Source organism: Sylvia atricapilla, chromosome 2 (genome assembly GCF_009819655.1).
Source record: "Sylvia atricapilla isolate bSylAtr1 chromosome 2, bSylAtr1.pri, whole genome shotgun sequence".
NCBI lineage: Eukaryota > Metazoa > Chordata > Aves > Passeriformes > Sylviidae > Sylvia > Sylvia atricapilla.
The window spans coordinates 97,872,752-97,889,721 of NC_089141.1; the positions used below are offsets into that span (position 1 = coordinate 97,872,752).

Consider the following 16,970-nt stretch of genomic DNA (forward strand, 5'->3'; position numbering starts at 1 on the left):
AATCTTTCCTTATTAATTAAGGGTAGTCTTCTTTTCCAGAAAAAAATTAGGTAGCCGTGTAAAAGAACAATGTGGTCAGATTTTTTCAAGGCTTTGCGCTGATTATTTATAAAAAGCTATATCAATGTTACAGAAAAAAAATTTCAAATGTTAAAAACAGGTTGAGTAAACATCTTCATTAGTACTCTAAAGGAATCAGTTAGGTCCACTCTATAAATTATTCTAAATTTTTAAAAGTCTGCAAGTAACTTACCTACTTACTAAGCACACTTGGTACAGTATATCACACTTCAGTTTGGCCTGAAGCACATTTGATTATCCTTCTGGGTTACACACAAGAGGGAAGATGATTAATTAATTATACACTGATTACCATTTATCTCAAGTTTTTGACATGTTCTAGTTACTTTGTGATATCCCAACAACTGATCCCAGAGGATATGCCCATATTAAGGTTCCAAATAATCATACCGCCAAAAGGATGACCTCAGCATCCTAGCAAAATTTTCTTAGAAGATGAAGGAATAGCGAATAAACTGAAACACATAAGCTTTTGGTTAATTCAAAGACACCAATCATTTTTCAATACATACTGGGAATTTCCAGTTCCCCAGCCCTGAAACAGTAGGAACATGTGCACTTTGTGTTGAGCTTGGAGTGCATGAGGATTCATCAGACACAGCTGAAATTCACAGTTTGCAATGGCTTAGGTGGGACAGCTAAGGCAAGCTGATGCTCACTTAAGTTATCTGAAGGTCTTTTAGAAGTCTGCCTTCAGATGCACAAAAGTTTCACATGCAAGTGAATTGCAGTTCTGAGCTTAAACATTGGAAAAAATTGACACATTCATTGTCTTCTGCTCCAAGATCTCTAGGTGATGCAGTGGAATAGCTACACATTTGCTGTGAGGGTGGCATTTCCCCTGCATTTATCTTGACCCTTCTCCTAAAAAATCTTTGGTTGGCATCCAAGAGATCAGAGTTAGAAGTGCTGAGGAATTGTTGAAACATCAGATCTGGCAGTCAGGCACAAGAGCTGCTTTGGCTTGCATCAGCAGAGAGGGGTTTGAGGATGTAAGAGCATTGCTACTTTTTCCTGGGTGAAAGAAAATTTGCTGTTTTCTGAGTCTCAGTAAAGCTTGACAGGCTTCAAACCTTTTCTGCATCCTGTTTTGCCAGATCTAATTTGGAGGACAGTCTACACTGTACTGGATCTTTTATTCATATTCTGGGGAGGCTTTCCTTAAAACAAACAAGCAAACAAATATTTAGGCTCAATAGTTTTTTTAATGGTGCCTCCTTCTCAGTGTCATTAACAAAACCATAATTTGCAGGACTTGGTCAGTATTACTCTAAAGGTATTTTCCCATGGTTTTAAAGTACTGTAGAGTTCATGTGGCTGAGTCATGCAGCATTAGACAGAAGATTGCATGTTTTAACTTGGAAGAGTTCATGTTTAAGAGAAAGGATAAAGATTGAGGGTGCTGGAAGTCCAGGGTCCTGCTGCCTCTAACTGGATCATGGGAAGAGTCGAAGTGTATCACCAAGGCTCTGTTGCTATGCTTTGGGTGTTGAATACTCCTGGATGTCTATTTGCTTAAATCAATATGAAGGCTGTCTTTCTGTATTGGTGTCAACCTTTAGCTTGGTAACAGGATTAATTCCACAACAACATGAATTTAACTACTAGGTAGTTAATATCTTTCTTTCAAAACATCAGTGCTGTTTTTGTCTCTTTTTTAAGCATAGAGATCAACAGCTGCAAGGCAATCTTACTATTTTAAGATTATGTTGTTAGGAAGGCTTTGGGTTTGTTATTTTTTTCTTTTTGTCTTCTGTTGTATTGTAATAATTATTGAAGCAGCAAAACCTGAGCACTCCAATTTTGAAAAAAATATATATTCTTTTATGAATAGGAGATTCTGAGAGCTACTGTTAAGGTAAACCATCATCCAGATGATCTTAGAAGTGCCAGGATCTACTTAACTAAAACTATGGAGATGACTGAAACCTTGGCATAAGCAGCTTTTATGGAAGCTTTTATTGTTTTACAAAGAAGACCTCTTTTGTTTGTTTATTCGTTTAAGGTTGGGGTTTTTGGGGGATGGAAGAGAGGTTGCTGTTTATAACATCTTTGAAATAAACCTGTTTAACAAGCTGAATCCTTAGGATGTCTGAAAGCTCCAACGAAACTCCAATTGACTTTAATTTGGCTCATTTTTTGGCAGGAAAGGAGAAAAGCCTGGGAGAATGACCTTTACTTATTCCCCAGAGTGTAAACAATTGAGAGATAGAGATGAAGAGATCCACATTCTCTGTAGGAGCCTTTCTCTCCTCTCAGTGAGTACTGTGTAATGAATCCGTAGCTCACATTGGTGTCAATAGTAATTAAGCACATGCACTGGGAAGGAATGAAATTTTAAATTGGAAACTCTTCCTAAAATCTTATTACAACAGTTCTATAGGCCACTATTCAATGCAGTGGGTTAATAAGCACTAATTCCTGCCAGGGCAGTAGGATTAATATAGATAAAATGTTTAATAGAAACTTGTTTTTTAATTACTTTCCAAAGCGAACAGAGAGTAGCTAATATATATATGTTTTGTAAAAAAATATTCTTTTATTGTAGCTCTCTGTTACTTAGTAATTGTTTTGTCACTGAATACCACCAGATGTGGGAAAATCATTTAAGCCATTGGAATAACAAAAATTTCATATAAAAAGCAAGGTGAGAGAATATAGACCTGCATTGTTAAGCCTTTCAGGAAATGTATGGGCAATCTTTATTTTACCCCATAATGAACAGTGCATTATGTTATAGCCTTTAGCTATATGATTGTATAAATAAATTCTTGAATAAAACAATTTTCTTCAGCATGTTTTAAATACCGGTTTATGCAGTTTTTCTAGTGATATCTCTTATTCAATATATGCTAGAAAGAATGAAAGAAAGTCTTTTATACAAAATGACTTGGCATGCTAATGCTGCTCAATACATTTACAAATAAATCATGCCTCTCTGCAACACTGTTTTTCTTTGGATCTCAGACAGCCTTACGGGGCACTGAGACATACCTCAGCAGAATTTTAGATCCTCTAGGTCCCAAGAACCTGACGCCCTCCACAGCATGCCTTATTGGCATAAGCAAACACACGTTCTAATCATAGTTCTAACATTGCTAATGACTTAGACAATATCTTGCAGATATCTTTATTCATAGAGAAAACCTAATATGAATATTCATACCAAAAATATGCAGCCTTATGAGGCTGCAGTCAATACACTGCTAGGTCTTTTCTCTGCTTTTGAAGTTCAACAGGCTCCTGATCACAGGAATACCCAAATTCTGCCTGCTGCAAGGCAGCTGCAGAGCCAGGAGTGAGTCACTGGAATGCAGAACTCCCTCTCTATGCTGCACCACAGAAGTTAAAGAGATTGTCAGCTGAGGTAGAAATTACACTTTCCCTCCTAGCAAGCAGAACCACTGAATAGATATGGGCAAAGAATTTATACACCCACACATTCACACATTTGCTCTTGATACTCCTCTCTAGTAAACACTAGGCCGAAAAATAGCAATAAGACTCTTCTGTGGCATGGAAAATCATGAAATGAAGCTTTCAGAGTGCACATCAGTATTTGTTTTGTGATGCTGATACCTTATTGCATACTCCATGCAATAGTAGTTCCTATGCCACAGGTAAGTATCCCAAATACCACCTGGGATGAAGTATTTTCCTCTTTCCATTATGTTGGGTTTTTATATGTATTAGCAGTACCAAATATGAATATCTACATTTTGGAGTTGCTAGAGAGTAACTAATCCTGACAAGGTAGAACTAGCACAAGCATAGGACACATAATTATCTAAACCATCTTTGTTTTGTATCATGATTATTTTCATCATTCTCTTCAGCAGGCATATAAAATGAAAAGATCAATTTTAAGAAACTCTTGTAATCTATTTATAAATTAATTAAGCTTTACAGCTTTTTTTTTGGTCTGCATACATAATTGTACCACTCAAGATCACAGCATCCTTATGGCTAGATCAGATACCATATTGTAAAATCTATTAAAAATGTTATTTTGAGTAAGCTTGATAAGCATTAAATGGGGTAAAAAAATTGTTTTGTTGCAATCCAGGAAGAATGCATACTTGATTAAATATCAAAGATCAAAATTTACAAAATAATACCATGAGAACAGAAGCAAATTTAGCTTGCAAGCATTAAGGGAAGACATGATTAAACTGATTACTATGCACAGCATTAGTCATTGTTACTATACAATTCTGCTGTCTGCTGAAGTATCTAATCTACAGTAGAATTAAGATATTTTTATCCATCAGGTTAATATATAACAGTTGGCACAAAATAATTACTGCAAATGAAATCGAGATGTATGATGGAATTTTCATGTATTTATACACATATATAGGAAGAAAATGTTCACCAGATAAATAATCTCAACATAACAGAGCTCTTTGTTAAGCAGCCTATCAGATATACATTAGCTAAAACTCTTGTATAGTTTCTTCTTGCTGCTGTTTCTGTTACAACATAAAACAACTGAAATACTAAAGATGAATGAATGTTGGTCAGACATTTAATTTTTGCTACTGAATTCTGAGAAATGAATGGCATGTTGATTTTCTGTGAAAATAATGTCTCTCATAGCTGCAGTTACTTCAGAGAAAGTAAACAAAGGAGGTGGGTAATAGCACACATTTACAATAAAGTTGTTGTATACAGGTTCCTATACAGTAAATGTAAACACAACTTAGCTCACATCATTGATTTTGCTTTTGAGTGGCCCCACTTGGCGATCACAATTTGCACTTGATGTGTTTTGTAGCAATTGTAACTGATGTTTCCATTCAAGTGAGATCAAAACAAGAGTCTTTATCTGTTTTCCTGCAGCAATGATGATCTAAGGGTGGTGATCCAAAGCCTAGATTCATTCAGAGGAACAAGAACTTATCTCACAACTCATTTAACTATATTCTGGGTGCAAGTGTGCAGAAGCAGACTTATTTTTCCTGGACTCAACACAGAGACAGGTAATGGACATTACTTTGTCAATTCATGCCACTTTCTTTGCCTCCTGGTTATCATGAGCTGAAGTATCGCAGGGCAGAGAGGGAGAAATGCTCTGCTGGAATCACTACTGACTGCTGGAATCCCTTCCTCTAAGCCTGCTAGTATGTCTGAGTAAGGAGGTTCTGCTTCACAAGAGAAGGTTTAAAGAAACAAGACACCAGTTTAATGTTTAAGACAGATTTTCTCATCATGACTAGATTGCCTTGGGTGAAAGGGTCCTCTTTGGACACTTTCTTCAAATACAATACATAGTACATGTTGTCTTAAGGAATTTAAGTCATAAATGACACAAAGTGCTAGGAATTATTCAATTCATATCTAAATTGCCAGGAGGAAATATGAAAGGGGAAATAAGACAATTTTGTGCTGTTTCTGACTACTGTTTTTTCTCCTGTTTGAGTATCTGCCAGCCCTTCCCAATACGAATCACATACTGGGGCTGAAGGTCAAGGACTGAATGAGTTGCTCATTTTAACCTTCCTGCCTTCTCCTACAGTAAGATTGAAACATAAGTAACATTTTATTCATATTTTCTTCTTATTTCCACTGCTATCAAATTCCAAATGCCAGATATTTTTTCTTTATTTGTATGAAATGCTCCCCTATTCGGTAATGGTACCATTGGTACCACAGGAGGAGAAAAGTGTTACAAATCACACAAATCAAGAATCTAATAATGCTAAAATTCAGTAGCTGGATCTACTTGAACCAGCTGGTGAAATTGATGTAGTTTCCTACATAATTCCACACTGTAAAATTACCAGACCTTTAATGGAGGAAACAAATTTTCAAATGAGATATTGTTCATTATTTATTACATTTGCAGTGTAAAAAACACACCAGGAATTGACATTATAAGGTACTTTATAAATTTACAAAGATAAATACAAGCACATACTATAAATTTTTACTTATGTAATATATAATATGTATTCAAGATTTCAGAAAACAAAATTCAGATACAGGAAGGAAACTCAACAGAAATAGTATATTTAAAATAATTAATTCCATTAAAGGTAAATTTGTTATTCTCTCTTTCCAGCTCTTTTTGTTACTATTTAAAAGGAAAAAATGCATAATATAGAAAAATAAGGGATTTTTACATAGGCGTTTGGTATTTTTTTTTTAAATTTAGAGATAGTAAGGCAAGCAATAACCAATAAAAAAAAAAAGAAGAAAAAATAAAGAGGGAAGGACATGAAAATATTTTGCACATATACAAAATGGAGCTGTACTGACAAATGCATTGTTGTATCTGTTAATGCTAGGTATAATAATGGTGTAAATAAAACATTTGTTTTCATATTGGACAGCTGAAAATCTAGCTAGTGCCTTTTCCTGACAACTAAGGCTACCACCATCATTCACTGAAAGAGACTTCTTATTAACAGAGTTTCTATAATCAAAAAGAAACAGGATTTAATTACATTGTTTGATCCTTTACACAGTCATGGTCCATACACAGTTATGTCTGGTTCAAAATCCAGGCCAGTTGGTTTTTTTCTCCTTAGCTCAACATGCAGTCACATTAGATTACTCTCAGGTTTTTGTTTTGGCCTTTTTTGCCTTCACTGTAATTGGACATTTTACATAGAGTCTGCTCTCGATTAATTTATATTTGGCACTATATTGAAATACACTTGTCATTGTTAACCAACATCCAACAAGTATGATAATTTGACATACCGTTTTGAGAGTTATATTGAATTTTTTCTTCTTATAGACACTAATTGCATATTTGAAGTGATGGATCTTGTTCTCTCAGAAGCATGTGTCTGGATCCCTTATTCATCATAATTTGAGAAAGAGGTATGACCTTATTTCTTCCATTTCTTAGGTTTTCAGAAATGCACAAACAGTGAAAACAAACATAAATCATGTTCCATCACCTAACTGTTATAAGACCATTTGCATGGAAACAGGGTAATTCTGTCCTATTTTCTGCCCAGTAAGTTAGTGCTTAAGAAACTCAGGTGGAATAGAGAAATTGAACTGAATTATCTCATACTTGAAATAATATGCCGTATTTGGCATGATTATTAAACTTCTGTATGTGCCTGGGAAACCATAGGGATGTGTTATTTAGCCTTTTCACCTGAAAACATTTCCATCTTGTCTTCATGCACATCCCTGTGCCATTTTACAAGGCTCCCCCTCAATCCCAGGTGAGAGTTTTGACTCCTATTCATTTGCAACACTTCTGCTGTCAGAAAGGTGTTGTGGGAGATAACAAATGAGTGACACTAAAAAGAATCACATCTGTGCAATTGAACATACGCAGCTCATCCAGAACCTGCTGCACATCAGTGGCACTGCTCCTCATAGTGGTGGCTCTGGCAGAGGAGGGGAACACCAGAAAGTGCCACGTACATCCAGGCAGCTGCACTCCCAAATGGTTCCCTTGCTCTGAATCACCCGCTGCCATCAGGCACACATTTAATAAATGCCATTTAATTGTGAATGAATGACAGCTCGGAGACTTACAGTACTCAAAACAACTTTTTCTTTTTTTATGAGAGGAGAGTGAGGAGTAACTGTGTTGCAAGAATAGCTGAAAGTAAGAAGTTCTTCATGCATGTGTCAATTCTTGAAAAAGTGGTGATGGACTAAAATCTCTCTTCCTTTGCCCCCAGTGTACACAGGAGCTTGACCTGGAACCCACTGATTAAACATTTGCTTTGAGCTCCCAGGATTGCAAGCAGAGAACTATATGAATGAATGTTGCTGTTACTTAAATAAGCATCAGTAAAACACTATTTTCAACTCTTAATAATTAAGTTTTGCTTTGCACTTTCATGTAACCACCATGCTGAGTAATATCTCACTAAAGTCTAGACATTTGGAGGTGTACGGAATGGTGGAGTAGACACTTTAAATTTTCATCATGACATCTCTCACCATGTTTTTAAAAGCCTACATCAATTAAGGGAAGTATACTTTGAAGAACATCCTGCAATTTTTATTTAGCTTAGAGATATAGTTATTTAGCATTTCAAATAAGCCATGAAATGCAGAAAATGGCCAGTAGCAGCTAAATCCTGGAAAGCAGAATTTTAAGTAGGTTTTCTCCACCTAGAAAACTTAAGAAAATGTTCAGTTACTTGCAGTTACCAAGAAGGGTAATGAACATTTATAGGTCTTTAAAAGTGTGTCATGTCACAAAATCCACATTAACAGATTCATTGGAAGCATATATGCTGTATTCAGTGACTTCTGCATTACGAACTCTGCAAGCAGTTCTGAGATTCCCCACACTTTTAAGCAGGTGGCAGTGTAGGTTAAAGAGACATAGATTTTTCCGTAGCTGATAGAAATCATGCTTTCCAATTTTCCCATTTATCTCAACTTAAGGTAAAAATACATAGAACTATTACTGGGTTCCTATCTAGATGGGAACAGGCACAAACTTTGAAATGCACTTCTTTGTTGACTCAACAGTATTCCATTATTTCCAGATGCAGCTTTGTGAGCTTTATTTCTCAGAATAAGACACTGCAGTAAGAGACATAACTCAACCTCTCTTCTTTAATATGACCGTAGGAAGACCTGTCCTTTTTGAAGGGGTTAGGTGATGTTACAGTGCAGTGATTCAACATCAGTGCTCAGTGTCTAATGATAAACCTTGACAGTTTTAATAAAAGCAAATGCAGTGCCCCTCCTTCTGCTGGACTTTAATTTCTGTCACTGACACAGACTCATCAGATAAGGCAATAAGGAATTTAGTTTACATTTGCAACTTTGGGCTGCTCTTTCAGTTATTTCAATTTTTTGTGCATAAATTGCTGCATTAGCTAGCATTTGTGCCTAAAGATCACTAATAAGGTTGGTTTTAACATCTCTGACAGCAACATGGATGGTGGGATGGAGTGCATCCTCTATGAGCCTAAGGATGACAATCAGCTGTGTGGTGGGGTGGACAGGCTGGAGGGAGGGGATGCCATCCAGAAGGTTCTTGAGCAGCTTGAGAGGTGGGCTTCATGAACCTTGTGAAGTCCAACAAGACCAAGAACAAGGTCCTGCATTGGATTGGGGCAATCCCAAGCACAAATCCTGGCTGAGCAGAGGATGGATTGAGAGCAGCCCTTGGGGAAAGGACTTGGTGGTGTCGGTGGACAGGAAGCTGGACCTGAGTTGGCAATGTGTGTTTGCAGCCAAGAAATCCTAACACATCCTCTACTACCCCAAAAGCAGCGTGACCAGCAGATTGAGGGAGGTGGTTCTGCCCCTCTGCTTTGTAAGGCCCCTCCTGGAGTGCTGTGTACAGGTTCAGGGGGTCATCCTGAACAAGAAGGACATTGACCTGCTGAGGCAAGTCCAGAGGAAGCCATGAAGATGATCAGAGAGAGTTGGGATTGTTCAGCCTGGAGAAGACAAAGCTCCAGGGAGATCTCACCTTCCAATCTCTAAAGGGAGCTTACAAGAGAGCTGGAGAGGGACATTTTACAAGGACATGTAATGATAGGCCTTCAGCTGAAAGAGGGCAGGTTTAGACCAGATATTAAGAAGAAATTTTTTGCCATGAGGGTGGTGAGGTACTGCAAAATGTAGCTCAGAGAGGTTGTGGACATCCCATTCCTGGATGTGTTCTAGGTCAGGCTGGGTGGAGCTTTCAGCAACCTGGTCTACTGGAAGGTGTCCACGGCCATGACAGAGGGGTTGGAAGTAGATGATATCTAAGGTCCCTCCCAACCACAATCATTCTACGATTTTCTGTATTTTTTTATTTTATATATTTTATTTCATTTCTATTTTTTCATATAGATCCTACCTTATTAAATTAAAATTAACAAAATGCAACAAGTGACTTTCATTTAATGAACATAATGAAAGTATGTGGCTTTGATCTCTTGCTAATGTGTGAACGGAACTTTTTCAAAAGCATTTTTTTGAGATGACTAGACACATGGTAACAGTAGTTGTCATGAAGTTGTAGGTTTTTTACTTGGAGATGTGAAAAAATATATGCATGTGCAATATATTTTTTGCAATATATATTCCACTCTTGTGGAAGTGAAGCAGTGTTCAGGTAGACTGGTTCTGTGGCAGGAGAATACAGCTGGACTTAAAAAACACAGATGAACCTAAAACTGAAAAAAGAACAATAGTTCCTTTTTATTTGGCAGCGCAGGATGGATAAAAATCCCAACTTCTTTGCAGGAATTGCTTTCCACACTGTTGAAAGTAAAATTCTTCATGTACAGGTGGAACTCCTACATCAGCTTCTGCCTGGTGCCTCCCCTCCCAGCGGCTGGCACCACGGACAGGAACCCGGCACTTCCCTCTCCACACCCGCACTTCCCACATGCACGCGCGGGGATGAGGTCCGCTCTCAGCCGCCTCTTCCCGGGGTAGGGGGCAGAGCAGGGCGGAGGGAAGGGCCGCAGTTCCCCGGAGTTCCCCGCAGTTCCCCGCAGCTCCCGCGGACACGCGCGGACCGAGACGCGGCCGCTCCCGCCCGGGCAGGGCCGTGCCCGCGGCGCGCCAGCGCCCCCAGCGGCGGGAGCGCGCCCGCACCCGCGCCCCGCTGACAGCGACACTCCGCAGCCCCACGCGTGACAAACAGCGCGCTGACACCCCCGCCACACACACACACACACACACACACACCCGCCATCGCAGCCCCCGCTCACACAGCAGCGCCCCGGAGCGCCCCGCAGCCAACACGCCGCTCACAGATACCCCCCGCTCGCAGACACCCACGGCCCGCAGCCCCCCGCCCGCCCCCCGCAAACTCCGCCAGCGGCACCCCCGCACCGCCCCCCGAACCCCACTCTGCACCCCAAATCCGCGACCCGAATCCCGTACCCCGCATCCCGAGTCCCGCACCCCGCACCCCGCACCCCGAGTCCCGCACCCCGCACCCCGAGTCCCGCACCCCACACCCCACACCCCGCACCCCGCACCCCGAGTCCCGCACCCCGCAGCCGCCCCGGGCGCCCCCCCGCAGCCGCCGCATGCGCAGCGCGGGCGCGGAGCTGTCCGAGCGCTGAATCCGTGACTCCCGCCCGCCCCATTCCAGCACAGCGCCGGGGTTCCCCGCGGCCCCGCAACCTCCGTCCCCACAGCCCACCCCTCCCGCACACCCGCCCGCCCTCCGCGGCAGCGCCGACGCTTCCCTACCCAAAGAGGGGAAAAGCAGAGCCACCCAGTAGCCCCACCACCGTTCATAAATACTAATTTCCAGCGAAAGGGGAATAAAACATATCGACAACAGAACTGCTCTCAGCGCTGTTCCCTTTTGCCTGATGCTCCTCGCATAGTTGGGTTTTCTCCTCTTTTCTTTTCCTTTTTCCCCCTTTTCTTTCCATTTCTTTTCTTCTTTTTGCTTGGTTTTATTTTTTTTTTTCTTCTTCCCTCCATCATCAAAAGCAAGTCGGGGGAACAACTGTGTCTGATGCCTTACCTCTTTTGTGCTGACTGCTGGAGATGAGCCTAGGCTTGACCTGACCATGATTCCAAGGACTGGCACTTCTCTTTTACCCCTACTTTGTAGAGATCCAGACCTTCTCTTCCTGATTGTCAAGAAAAATAAATTATTGCTGAATTTGGAAATCTAGGCAGCAGCAGCTTACTTTTTCCGTGCATCTCTCTGGAATCATTTCTGGGATATTTCCAAATCATCACAGAAAGCAGGAGGAATGAACCGGCAGCTAGTGAAAATATTGACAACCTTGTTTGCATTTTTCTTAGAGACAAACCACTTCAGGTAGGTGATAACACTCTGTAATAATATTTGTCAAAAGGTTGTGAGAATCATAACTATAAAGATACTACGTCACAATAACCTAGTTTGTTTGCTGTATTTGAGTGTTTTGTGTTCATTCTATATAGACTATCCCTTTTACACTCAGAGACTCGTTGCTTGGTAACAAACACAAAAAATAATAATCTCAAGTTTGGGTGATCTATTTTCCATTTTCTGATGCAAAGATGTGGGTTTTTTCACTGTATATCAGTACAGCTAAGAACATTTTCTTCGGCTTTTCTTCCTAAGCGTAAATTCTCTGCTCCTGGCAGAGCTTGTTTAGGAAGTTGCTTTGGTTCCCTCCTCTTCAATCTTTGGAAATGATTGTACCAGTTTTGTCAGGGGTGTAGTTATTTGAAATTAGAGAACCCAGCCCTCTGATTTTAGGAAAACCCTGGATCAGACTAGCATTGTGTTCACTTAAAGTCCCAATGTTTCTGATTTTTTTAAACGTTTCACGAGCTTTTGCTTCAGCTATTGACTTTTTTGTGGTATTAAGCAAACAGGTTGATCTTTTTATTAAGAACAGCATTTTAGATGAGATTCATTATTGAATTGTATGCTGCTGTGTATCTGCATGTACAGATGTATCCAAGAGTAATGAGGAATACATAAAGTGTCAGAGTGAAACAGTGTTTATATTTGTGAGCCTGGGTTCACAGCACGACTCATAACTAGTGGGCTCTGGATGAAAACAGAAGTAATTTATATAAGAACAAGTGTACTATCTTAATTTTCCAGTTTTTATTTCCTTAACTGAATTATTTAATTATCTAAGTTGGATATATCATCTGCTGTCTATTAAATATTAAGAATATTTGTAGTGGTACTCTGTCATTGATAAAAGCAAAAGGAAGCAACCACCTCCTATAAATGGAACCTGGAAAAATGTGTGGAATCACACCATGAGAATTTACTACCCCCTTGCCCTTTAACAATTCTGTGAATTGTTTCTCTTTTGTAGCAAGAGAAAGGATTTGATATTTGCTTCTCATTTCAGATGATCACATGTATATCTGATTTTTTTATACTTGCACGTAGATGCATGAAAATACCTCATGAAACACTCCTGAAACTGAGGGGTTCTCTTTGGGCAAATATTTAAACAGAGAGTGGCTAAGAAGTCAGAGTCGGAATTACTTTTAATTTAGCTCTAAGATAAAGTGGAAACAGATACAATGAAATTGGTTATTTAAATCTAAGTTAATGTTTTATTATTAAATCTGTGCCTCTACACACCAAATATGACCATTTTCATTCCAGTTTCTTTTTCCCTGGGGAACAACCATGGGGAACTCCTAAACTGTCTTTCTCTGCAATGTATTATGTGCTTGCAATAGGTAATGTGCTATGTACACAGCATTTCACACACACATGATATGGTACCAGAAATTTTCTCTTCAATCCGTGAAACGTGTTCAAAGAGCTTGCATATAAATACCACCTGGTGATACTAAATTTTATTTTTCAGTGCTCGTGGAGTGGGGGCGAAACCCCCCTAAGATCAGTTGTGACTGACTCCAGAACCCTTTTTGCCATGTTGGGAAATATTCCAGACACTCACTAGCATGATTTAAATCTTTGCTGTAAAAAGCAATTTTATTTTTTTTTCTATCCCTATCTTTTCCAATACTAAAAAATCCAGTGTTTTTCAGTGTTCCTTGTTAAGTATTGCTGGCTGTTGTTTGGAAGTTTAAGACCACCTTAACCACCTTAAACCAGTGTTAACATAACATTTAACAGCACCCATGCAATTAAATTAATGATATAAAAAAGGATATCAAAATCACTCTAAGACGGCTTTACATGTTAAAGTGAAGAGTAAATGGAATCTGGTAAAGTCTTAAAACTGTAAAAATTTTTAAAGCTAAGGTTTTTTCTGAATAGAAAATTGTGTTCATGCATAGTACTAGAAACTCATCTTTAGTTCTAGAATAAAGTTTTCAAGTGAAAGGAAGAGTATGTTGCTTTTTAAAAATTCTAATTTCTACCTTCAATGAGTTGAGGCAATCTTATTTAGTGATGTAATTTCTCCATGACTTGAATACAATGCAAGCTAAATATTAGCTAATGGTGGCTAATAATTTATTTAGGACGACTTTCTGTAAAGAACATGATTCAAGATCTGGAAAATCCCCCTCACAGACCCTGTCTCCTTCAGATTTTTTGGACAAATTGATGGGAAGGACATCGGGATATGATGCTAGAATCAGACCAAATTTTAAAGGTAAGTTTTCTAAGACTTCTAATAAATTAATTGATAAAGTTTAGGATAAATTATAGGTTTTGAGGGGGTTTTAACCACTGGTTTTAATCTATATTTTCAATAACTTCACATTTCTAGTGTTATACTGCCATGGAAAACAGCTGATCCATGGGGTGGACTAGGAGACAGAGCAGTGTAGGAGTCCAGATAGTAAGGGTCCAGAACTTGAAAACCCTCTTTTGACATAACAGTAATAATGTTCAGCTGTTATAAAATGCTTCTGAAGACCTTACTAATTTAATGGAATGAATAGGATTATGGGCTTCAGACTAAAACCAAATGAGACTACTTGTTCCTGAAATTTTTAAACCACAAAGACAGTATCACTAAAACTTCCATGCCAAGATATTGTCTTCTCTACAGCAGTGTCTGAACAAAAACTTCTATGTTTTCTTTCAATTTGAAGAAAGTAAAAGCTTCTTCCCAAAGGTAGGGGGAACTCAAGAAATATACACAGAAGATTTTATCCTGCATATGCAGAATGAATGATAAGAACCAATGTCTCAAGAACCCTATAAAATATAGAAACTATATTCTGTTTGGTATTTCCATGAAAGCCCCCTTTTCTTCCAAAATTTGGATTGAATTGTGGAACATTATCACCACCATCCCAGAACAAAGAAGACTGTGTACTGGAAGCTTCTTTTGAAAACATTATTACTCAGAGCAAGTTTTCCTTTCTGTAGTCCCGTAAATCCCTATAGAAAAGAGAACAGAATATCTTGCGACTTTCTGTGAGGGGGGTTGGGAGAGAAGTGTTCGTTGCCCATAATTAGCATTTTGGGAGAGTCCTATAATTCCACCAAAATCATCTCCTTTATGCCAATTCAAAACTCAGATATGGTTTTACTTTGAAAACTGATAGAATGCTTTCTCCCCTAAATCTCATGGCAACCTACATTTGCAACTCATATCTATTAGCTTTGGCCACTGAAATGCATTTTTTCCTATATTAAGCCTTTTTAGAAGTGCTGTGAAAGTTGATAATGGCTGGAAAAAATAATAATTTCTTAGCCAGTGAATGAACTGTTAGGAGTGAAGAAGCTCACATGTCAATGAGAAAAGTGTTTAATTAAATTTAGATCAAAGATCAGTTTCTTCTCTCTGTTCCACATGTGCAAATTACATGATTTAGAACAAAGTGCCTTTTTTGACTGCTTCCTATGCCTGAGCAAGGAGCAAACCAGTATGGATTTCAGATCCAAAGGTTTGAAAGCTGACAGGTTAAGAAAACTGAGTCAGTAAAGTCTGAAGTCTTAATTTCAGAGTGTTTTTCAAAGTGCTTATTGAGTTCCTAAACTGGTGTCCACATCAGTTTATAGTAAGTAATATTAGTCTCTCACATTCATTTTGTGGGTTTGCATGAGTATCAGTGAGATTTTAGAGAATGTAAATGAAGGCAGAAATTGCCTGAATTGAGCACAATATCAATCCTTAGGAACATTTTTCTGCTCTTTAAATGGGGGGGGGGGGGGGGGTCATACTAAAAAATCTTCATCCTTTATATCTCAGACAAAAACCCGTAATAGCAACAGTCCCATGTGCATGCATGACTTAGAGACAGCTCTCTCTTGCTCCCCAGTATGTGTCTACAACCATTTCATGAAAAACATAGGAGCCAGGCTGGGAGCTTTGCTCCCCTGACACTCATGTGTGTAGAGCAGATATTGTGTGGTGCTTGCTGAGATGTTTGACAGGCACTTCTCCCCTCTGAGTCCTGTATTTTGTTTGCATTCCCAAAGTGAAGTTGCTGCCTCTTGACACATATGAGAACTTACTGAGAAAGCTTATGGCATATTTTGGGTTTTGATATTTTTATTAAGTCACACTCCAGAGCAGGATGGTACTTTGCAGCAGTTTGAATTGATAAGTAGATCCTCAATGCTTTCTCATAATTTTGTGTCTGTGAGCTCTCCCAAAGCTCTCAGTCTTCTGGTGAGGGGCCTGAAAGTTCTTTTTGTTTTTTGCTTTGTTCATTTGAATGGTATTTTGGACCTCAGAGTTTAGAACTAGAGAGTTAGGTCAGGCAGTTTTGAACTTCACATCACCAAGGTCAAAACCATGTCAGCTAATAACCCTATTTATTAATCAACATCCATGTTTTAGTTGCCCAAGTCAAGGTTTCAAAAAAATTTAGAATACTTATTTTCTATATTGCATACTTTTTCCTTTTAAAGAATGAGGACAGCTGAAAAGGAGTCAAAATAAATTTATTTTGCTTGAAGTTAGTATGATAGAGACTATATTTTTACGGAGTCTTTATTGTGTCCATAATAGATTGTTCTGGTTTTTAACATTTATAAATATGTTTAAGATAATTTTGGGGGTAAGGCCTATTTTACAATACTGATATTCTAAATTGTATAGATGGAAGAATGCATGCAATGCTGAACTAGTACCTGACTCATAACACTTTTCATGTCTTAAGGAAAGAACTTTTTATCATAAAAGAGGCTACTGAAATAATTATTTAAACTAGGGATCTTCTATTTGGCTTTGATTTTAGTCTGGGGATATTTGTTTACTATGTTTCAGAAAAAAACCATTGTGAATCAAGATATTTGTACCACTATTCAGCCTCTCCTTGTAGGCTCTTGAGGGACAGCTGTTTGACGAGTGGCTGAGGACACTTGGTCTGTTCAGCCTGGAGAGGAGGAGGCTGAGGGGAAACCTTATTTTAGTCTTCAACATCCTCATGAGAGGAAGTGGAGGGACAGGCACTGATTTGTCTTCTCTGGTGACCAGTGACAGGACCCAGGGAATGGCCTGAAGCTGTGTCAGGGGAGGTTTAGGTTCAATATTAGAAAAAGGTTTTTCACCCAGAGAGTGGTTGTGCCCTGGAACAGGCTTCCCTGA

At 38.9% G+C, this 16,970-nt stretch overlaps 1 protein-coding gene across 2 annotated transcripts in view; it reads left to right on the top strand.

Moving 5' to 3' along the window:
- Positions 1-3,597: 3,597 nt before the first annotated feature.
- Positions 3,598-16,970, top strand: part of GLRA2 (glycine receptor alpha 2) — a 128,782-nt gene continuing 115,409 nt past the window's right edge. The window contains exons 1-2 of one of the 2 annotated variants that reach the window (XM_066313891.1): positions 3,598-3,701; positions 13,942-14,075. In XM_066313891.1, coding sequence (XP_066169988.1) covers positions 14,027-14,075 — 49 coding nt within the window. In that variant the 5' untranslated portion in view covers positions 3,598-3,701; positions 13,942-14,026. Of the gene's footprint in view, positions 3,702-11,384; positions 11,810-13,941; positions 14,076-16,970 lie in introns of those variants that run through there. The other variant, XM_066313892.1, reaches the window with a different exon arrangement.